The following is an 8,941-nucleotide window of genomic DNA, read 5'->3' as shown; positions in this document are numbered from 1 at the left end:
ATAAAAAGTTAAAAATCAACCCCAAAATGATTAAAACCTCCGATTGAAGTAAAACAACGATTTATTATTAGAAACCTTTGTATCCACGGATCGATACTTGGTTTTTACCAATACTATTCTACATATACGATAGGTACACTTGCCTGTTTTGTATGTGTTTCGTCTTTGTAGAAATAACTTTTATAAATTTAAAACACGATCTTGTGCAAAAGCAAATCATCCAATCCATCATATTTTAAGACGCACGCGCACAAGCCACATCAATCACCGTATTGTTCGTTCAATGAATCCAGTTGCAAACCTTAATTTAAAATCCTAAACAACATACACTCAAAACCTTCATTTTTACCGATCAAACTGAAGGACATTCGAGACAATAACTAAGGTGCAAATCGATTCAGACACATTGAATAGAGGGCGCCATGGCTTTGGCTGAGACAACCCATACGTAATTAGAAGATTCGATTGGCAACAACTGTGGTGCTCCCTGACAAGGACATTTTGAAACGTTGAGGAATTGATACGATCATAGAATATCCGTGCTCGACTTCTTGATTATGATACAAGAGTTTTTCTTGCAAGTAAAGTAATTAACTAAGTTAATTTATTATATAGTTTCCTTATTGTTATTTAATACTAGGATAGAGCCCATGTCATACACGGACAGTTAAAAAAAACAAAAAAGTTAAATTTAATAATATACATAATAATTTGCCTTATAGATTAATAAGTTATAAATAATGATAAACAAAATTACATGGTTCATAAATCTATAAAAGCCTCTTTAAATACAACATTTGATATTTACCCGTGTGATTGGCATAAATGTTAATATCATTATATTTAAATATATTCAAAGGTTAATATATAACATACGTATCCGATATGTAACGAAATTGTATATATATTCATTCATCTAGAATAATTCTATAACTTATTTATTGGTATTTCCGGATATAATATAATTGATTGGCTTAATAAAATATGAAAATGCTTACATGACATCTACTTAACAGTATAGTTAAATTTTATGTTTCCTTATTGTTTTCTTATTAGGTTTCCTTATGTTTAAGTTTTCCTATTTTCACTCATTGTTTTCTATAAAATTTAATCTTTATTTGAGAAATCGAATTATTAGAAAACCATCCCAAATTTTGGTTTCTCTTTTTCTCTTGTTTTCTAGGAATCTAATCCACTCTACGGGTATCTATCAAAACCACTTGAAAACTCTCAAGTCTTAACCACTCACATGACAAATGAAACAGACATGGTGATGAAAAGCGAACCCCTGTAAACTTCTCAAAGCTCAATTTATATCAAATTATAGACATACTGAAATGGCTCGATGTAAGAACTATAATGTGTTTCTCAAAATCGCATCTAACCCTACTTTGAGATTATAAAAAAAACATCGCAAGTCGTTGAAAAGCAACCGGGCTCATGATCACACACAAAAGTCGATCGAATAAAAACACTGAACGAGTCAACGGGTAAGAAGAGGATGATTATGTATAAACAATAAAATGCATACATGATTTTTGTATATTGTATATTTTTTAACGATAATTTCTTAATCCTAAAAACTTAAAAATAAATAAAATGAGCATTTTGAGTTTATCATTTTTTTAGTATTTAATTGATTTTTCTTATAAAAACAAGTTCAATTATTAAATCAATCGGGTTCATTGGTTATGATTTTAGACCTATTAACACCGTTATGACTATGTTGATCAATAACTAGTTTGATTATTAATCAATAGTCTAGAAACCAATTAACGATATAGGTACACAGAAAACCCAAACAAAAAAAAAATACCCGGAACCAACTTTTTCTAAATTTGGGTTTTCAGGGCACAATCATATCCATAGAGTACGAATAAAATATGCATTTCAATACACATCCCCGTACTCAAAACCAACCCTAATCTATACTCGAAAAGAACCGAAAGCCGGTCCTAGGTTCATATCTAAAATTAATTTTTCCATTTTCTAATATCCGACATGTAAGTCTATGTGGGCTAACAAATTGATCAAGCGGGTCGGGTCGGGTCGGTACCGTAACTACATTAATATTATTCATCTTCATTTACCAAAGTAAAATCGACATCAAACTCTTCAGTACAGTTCGTTCGTTCGATCACATCAGGTATGCCAGCCATTTGCAGTATTATTGTTGTTATTAGTATAGGAGTGTTTGGATATGCAAAAACCCTGAATAATATGATAATAAATAGATAAAAACAGAAGCTGTGCCTGCCTTTAAGGTGTTCGATCAAAGTCCTGAGAGAATGCAAATTGACTAAGATACATAAATCTTTAGTAGAAACAAAGTGTGCTTATATCTGTTCTAGTTTTATATGATATAAATGATAAAAACTCATATGTCTACATCTGATCTTTATGCGTAATCGCCCCGAAGCAAAGTAATCATTTTTGAATCGACTCGTCTTGACTGGAACACGTTTTGACCCTTAACCATAGCTGTCAATACCGAATAGCGGTCAATACCACAACCTACCTATACGCTACATAGCGTTACGCGCGCTATTTAATGTTTAGCGATAAGGTGTTATAAATTTTATTTTTTAGATAGGGGTTTTATTCACAAAATTGAGTTTTTACGGTCGAACTGGTTGAGATTGATGCTGTTTAATCTATTGTAATGCCTAAAAATTCGGTTTTTGATATATAAGAAAAACCCTAATTCCGACCTCGATATGTGGAATCGTCTCGCGCCATATGTACTAAGATTGTTCGGGTGACATGGTCCAAGCGCACACTATTGAGGCGCTTTGCTATGATGTGCACTATAGAGAGCGCTACCCTCGCTATTAACAACTGCGCTGGTAACACCCAGGCCTAGGATGAGTCGCTTTGTCGACGGCAAGAGGAGGCATGGATGAGGAAAGGACTGCCCATTCTAACACACATCTACCTTTCAGTGACCCATCCTGACCCGCGATTGTATCAGGTCTTCCACTGATTATGCCTGTATCAAACCCGTCTTGAAATTCTTTGAGGCCCAAAATGACGCATTACATAATACTCCCTCCGTCCCATTAAAAGTGTCATGGTTTGAAAAACACAAAGTTCAAGATAGATTGAATTATTACTTTTTTTGCTTACCAAATGACAATAATGTCCTTGAAATTGGGTCCATCAATATTGTTTATTAATGTTAATTGTGTGTGTTTAAGGGTAAACTTGGAAATTGGCTAATAAATTTTGAAATTGGACATTTGTAATGGAACAAACAAAAAAGGAAATATGGACACTTTTAATGGGACGGAGGGAGTAATAATTATCCATATTAACCCAAATTCAAACACTTGGGTATCTTAAAACTGTTTTAGTGTATAATCACATTACTTTAAGGTATATCCTTCCATTAATCATTTTTTTAGTGTGTGTGTGTGTGTGTATGTGTGTATCCAGATCCAATGACTCAATGAGACACTTGTGGCATGCCATTTGTGATAAATTTGTTTTAAAAAATGTTAAGAATTGTGTTTTAATATGGTTCTTGTGTTAAGTCATTTTCGATTAACGATTATATGATATAAATTATAAAAATCCCATATCTGTACATCTAATTGATTTTACTTATTGAAGTCATCATTTCAGTAATGAGAAAGCGAACAAATGCATCTGCATCAACACACGAAGACCGACTATCGAATCCCAAGTCTTCTCAAGAAGATAGTAAACAAGGATCCAGCCAATTTCCATCATCCAAGAAAATATTTACACTTTGTTTAATTTTCAGAATTATAAATTCCTTATTTGTGCAAACATATTTTAACCCAGACGAGCACTGGCAAGCGCTTGAAGTTGCACATCGAGTTACCTTTGGGTATATCTATTTGTTTCATTTGACTTCATATATGTTGACTTCACATATAGGGGTTTGACTTTATCTACTAACTCGCAGATATGGACATTTAACATGGGAGTGGTCAAAAGGGATACGCAGCTATTTGCATCCAATGTTATTTGCAATTCTTTATAAGATTTTATCTATTTTACATTTTGATACTCCACTTTTCATGGTAAGATTCTTATCTTTGTTCTTACTGAGTTCATAAGGTCTTGTAGTTTGTAAGTAGAGGAGGCAAAATGGGTGGGTTGGGAGGGTTGGGTTGACCCAGAGTTGTAAACGAGCCAAGCTACTCGTATGCTACTTGAGATCGGCTCGCTAAAAGCTCGAGTCGAGTTGAGCTTAAACGAGCACAAGCCTAAAAGTATGTTTTTTAATAAACGAGCATGGACCCGTGCTTTACTTATTGAGATCGAGCTGGCTCGCGTGCCTAAACGAGCCTATTATTTTTATAATTGTTATAATTATATAGTTATGTATTAGTTATTATAAGGTATAAACTTATGATAATCGATAAGAATAACTAAACTGTAAATATTATGTTATATATTAAAATTATTTAAAATACATACAAAAACTAACTATAAGTGTATATAAATAGTTAATACATAATAGACGAGCTGACCCTGAGCCCTAGTCAAGCTTGAGCCGGCTTGGTAAAACGAGTCGAGCTCGAGCCTAAGCTCTAGTAAGTACGTGTCGAACTCAGGCTTGACTTGGCTCGCTTAAACCTCTAGGTTGACCACTTGAACTGAAACTCTTACTATTACAATAAAGTTTTATTTTTTAAATAAAGTGATTTTAAGAGGATGTATGCATTAACAATACATTTAGTCAACTTTCAAGTTCCAACGGTTTGTCCCGTTCCCCTTTAAGGTAACTTTTTTAGTGTTAGAAATAAAACATAAGCAAATCAACCCATTCATTAGTAAACGGACTGAAACTGAAACTGCAACCTTTATTATTAGGTGCTTATCTTATTAAGAAAGAATTTATTTTCTATCTTTTTGTAATTTCTCTTTATTCAATTATAATGATAAAAAAGTTTTATTTTTGCAGATAAAGGCTCCAAGACTATTTCAATCTGTATTTTCTGCCTTTGGTGATCTATACTTGTTCAAACTCTCTCATGTCTTGTTTGATGGCCATGTGGCCCAATGGGCTGTATCCTTCTGGTCAAAGTCATTATCTTAAACAGCTCAAATGGGTAAATAAAAAAATTTAGTTGAAAAGAAACAGGCTGAAAGCTGGTTTGTGTTGTACTTAATAGAATTTTTTTATATAGATATCCAACTAAAACGAAAAATATCATATATACCCAACTTTAATGAATTTTTCCTTAATGACCATTCTACCCCTTTATACTATATCTGTTTCAACCCTATTGTTATTTCTCCTCTTTTGTTCTCTCGATAGCAGGTAATCGAACAATTGAATATGTTCGAATCAGATAATCGAACAAGGTATTATCGCACAATAATTGAATATATGAAGTTTTAAAGTTTTGGTTTCATGTGTGCCCGAGTCGTGTTTGGGTTGACCTGTTAACGTGTGTAGTTGAACAGGTCAACCCACCAACACGTTTATGACCTGTTTAACCATATTTTTCAACACACCAACTCGATTAAAAAGTGTACAACATGGCTATCACTCTAACCCATTCTGACACGTGTTGATAAATGGGTTAAACAACTCGCGTTTGGGTTACACTATTTTATGTGTGCAGGTTAGGGTTGATGTCTTTTGACACGGATAAAAATATGGGTCGTGATAATTTTTAGATAATTTTTTTAATTTTACAGGTTTGACCTGTTAGCAATAAAACATGACCCGAGTCGACACATTCTGACATTCAAAAGCAAACCGGTTGAAATTGCCACCTCTATTTGTAATACTAACAACATGCTTTATTACCAGGTCAATTGTGCTTGGGTTGACTTTTCTACTCGACCGTTTGATGTACGGTTCGTGGGTTTTAGTGCCTCTAAATTTTTTGAAATTCAATTTTCTTTCTTCTGGGGGTGATTATTATGGAACTCATCCGTGGCACTGGTACTTCACCCAGGGTTTTACCGTCATGATATTTACCTTTTTGCCCTTTATGGCGGTTGGCATTGTTCAGTCTAAAAACTGGAAGCTATCGGGCCTTGTTTTGTGGGTTTTAGGGCTTTATAGTATAATAGGACACAAAGAATTCAGGTATGTTTACTTTCAACCCGTTTAACCTATTTGGTCAATTTGACCCATTTCATTTTTGGCCGAATTTGATTGACCTGTTTAGCTCTTTTGACCCAAATTGACCTGTTAATAAAATTTTGGTTTACTTTCAACCCGTTTAACCTATGTATTCTATTTAACCCCTTTTATTTATAGTTAAATTTTGATTTGACCCAGTTTGACTTATTAATAAGTATGAACGACAGGTTTGTACTCCCTGTGCTTCCAATAGCTTTAGCTTTTTCTGGTTATTCATTAGCCATGTTAAACCCACAATATTCATCTAATAAAAATATCAAGAAACCGACACGCACTCACGGTAAAACCGTTTGGAAGATACGTGCAGCGGTTATTTTCCTGGTAGTAACAAATCTCCCCATGGCTATTTACATGAGTATGGTTCATCAGGTACTCCAAAGTTATCATATTTTCATGAAACTATATTCGACTTTTTATATATTATCATTTTTATTTGACTTTGGTGGGCCTGTAAACGAACCAAATGGACACGAACGGAGAATGTTTGTGTTCTATAGCTTAACTTTAACCAAATAAACAATCGAACACAAACACTTAAATGAACAAGGTTTTCTTGTTTGTATTCTTTCATCAAGGAATGCGGGAGTTCATGTTCGTTTGTTAATAAAATAAGTGAATGGTTCACGAACAATCTCAACTGAACATAGATGAACAAACATAATTAGGAAACACCATTTAAAAGTAAACATGAAGATAACTATGCCGGGTTTAAGAACTTATTAAAACTAGACTAAATTGTAATAGGCGTATCTTAATCATAAAACTGGACTAAATTGTAATGATAAACGTAAACTAGCGAACATAAACGAACGAACGCAAATGAAAGAACGTTAATGAATGTTCACAAATATGAAGGAACGAACGAGACATGTGTTCATGTTTGTTCCTTTAATAAATAAATGAACGGTTCACTGCACGTTCAGTCCGTTTGCAAGCCTAACTTTTGTATTAAATCTTGCACTAAAATAATAACCAGAGAGGAACTGAGGATGTGATGAATTATCTAGCGAAAGAAGCCCGTGAGGGGAATGTGAAAAGCATCTTATTTTTGACACCATGTCATGCGACTCCATATTATTCAACCTTGCACCAAAATCTTCCTATGCGGTTTTTGGATTGTTCACCAAGGTATGATACATGATTATTATTATTATTATTATTATTATTATTATTATTATTATTATTATTATTATTGTTATTATTATTATTATTATCTTGAATGAACTTTCATATCGAGCGAGCTGGGTCAGGTTGGTAACGGATTGCTTTTTTTGGTACATTTCAACAAAAAGAACTTTGTCCAGAGTTTTAGATGTTTTTGATAAAATAGTTAAACGAGTAAATTACACAAATGGTCCCTATGATTTGGGAAAATTACGTATTTGGTTCTTAAACTTCAAAATTTATGGATTTGGTCCATACGGGCTTTCTCTGCTTCCAAAGACGGTCTTGGGTCTCTTAGTGCTGTTATATTTAGGTGAAATGACTATTGTCCTTTAAAATTTTATAAAGACTATTTTAAAGGACAAAATAGTCATTTGTGAAAAATTTAATAGCATAGACCCATAGACCATCTTTAAAAACAAGTAGTACTCACAGGAACTAAATCTGTAAGTGTTTAGGGATCAAATCTAATGTTCATCACAGGGACAATATGTGGAATTTACTTTAGTTAAACGTTATTACAAAATCAATATTATTTCAATAATAGTCTATTTGTTTTTTAATATAATGGTTTAGTTGGTTTGATACGCTTTGGACTATTTTTGACGCCTTGACTGTTCTCTTATTTATTTTTTTGGTTAACTCGAATCAGCTCATTCATAAGATAACGGTTGAAACTGATACATCTTCTAAATACAAATCTATTTTTGTAACATGTTGTTAGTGAAGTGAAGGGTAATCTTGATGAGTCTGACCGATTCATGATGGACCCTATCGGTTTCATAGCTGAGTTTGCCAAGAATTGGTCTCAACCGAGTCATATCATACTATTCAACAATGAAGAGAAACATCTTAAAGATTTTCTTTCATCCCATTCTTATGAAGTGGTACGCGTTTTTTTAGCTTTAAGCCTATATGCTATTTTTTTATTATTTCTTTCACTAAATACGGGTTATGATTATCAGCGAAAAAGATTCTTTCATGCTCATTTCAAGGTGGATCGAGATCTTCAAGAATCTGTTGTTGTGTATGCGTTGAGTGTTTGAAGTAATGGCCAACTTCAAATCATTTTCTTGCACTAATCTGTTCTATGCTAATGATTCTTTGCCTCACTTTAGGATGATCTTATTTTGTTGTATAATCTTCTTAAAACTTCAAATTTTGGCACTCAAATATATTCAAGAATTAAACCAATTGTAGAGTTTCCCACCTGTGTATTTTATTTTGCCGTTTTACACCAAGAAAACTTAGTTACCTGCCCAATTTCTTCATGCTTTTTTTTTGTGTTTTTTTCCCCATATGTTGCTTAGTTACATTGCTAGTAGTCCATAATGTGAATTGCATCTTGGAGAAATAACATGAATAACTAACTAGTTTTCTTTATAACTACTGCTTCTTCTATATGTACTTTATTACAGTACAACATCTAGATTAGAACCAAAAGTATTAACAATGCTTATGAGAAAAAACAAGTTGAAAAGATTTGAAAAACAGGGCCCCAAGTCCCCAACTATCTACAACTTGTTGGATGTATCCTGCTTAGAGGTGGTAAATGGGTTGGGTTGGGTCGAACAAGTCATGGCTCAAAACGAGTTTGAGTCAGAATGAGTTTGGGTCAGAACGGGTCAATTAAAAAAAAGGTTG

At 33.3% G+C, this 8,941-nt stretch overlaps 1 protein-coding gene across 1 annotated transcript; it reads left to right on the top strand.

The window, feature by feature from the left end:
• The first annotated feature begins 3,445 nt into the window (after nucleotides 1-3,445).
• On the top strand, nucleotides 3,446-8,510 carry LOC143574065 (mannosyltransferase APTG1-like). The gene is made up of 9 exons (XM_077058788.1): nucleotides 3,446-3,853; nucleotides 3,932-4,049; nucleotides 4,937-5,052; nucleotides 5,680-5,688; nucleotides 5,732-6,076; nucleotides 6,301-6,502; nucleotides 7,110-7,261; nucleotides 8,022-8,184; nucleotides 8,263-8,510. The coding sequence occupies exons 1-9, from the start codon at nucleotides 3,627-3,629 to the stop codon at nucleotides 8,341-8,343; spliced, it is 1,413 nt and encodes a 470-aa protein (XP_076914903.1). The 5' UTR covers nucleotides 3,446-3,626; the 3' UTR covers nucleotides 8,344-8,510.
• Nucleotides 8,511-8,941: the final 431 nt, after the last annotated feature.

The sequence above is a fragment of the Bidens hawaiensis genome, unplaced genomic scaffold (genome assembly GCF_021521415.1).
Source record: "Bidens hawaiensis isolate Kalapana, Puna unplaced genomic scaffold, B.hawaiensis_p1.1 tig00026833_1, whole genome shotgun sequence".
Classification (NCBI taxonomy): domain Eukaryota; kingdom Viridiplantae; phylum Streptophyta; class Magnoliopsida; order Asterales; family Asteraceae; genus Bidens; species Bidens hawaiensis.
Note: the sequence above shows the minus strand (reverse complement) of the source record. Positions and strands in the feature narration are given on the sequence as shown.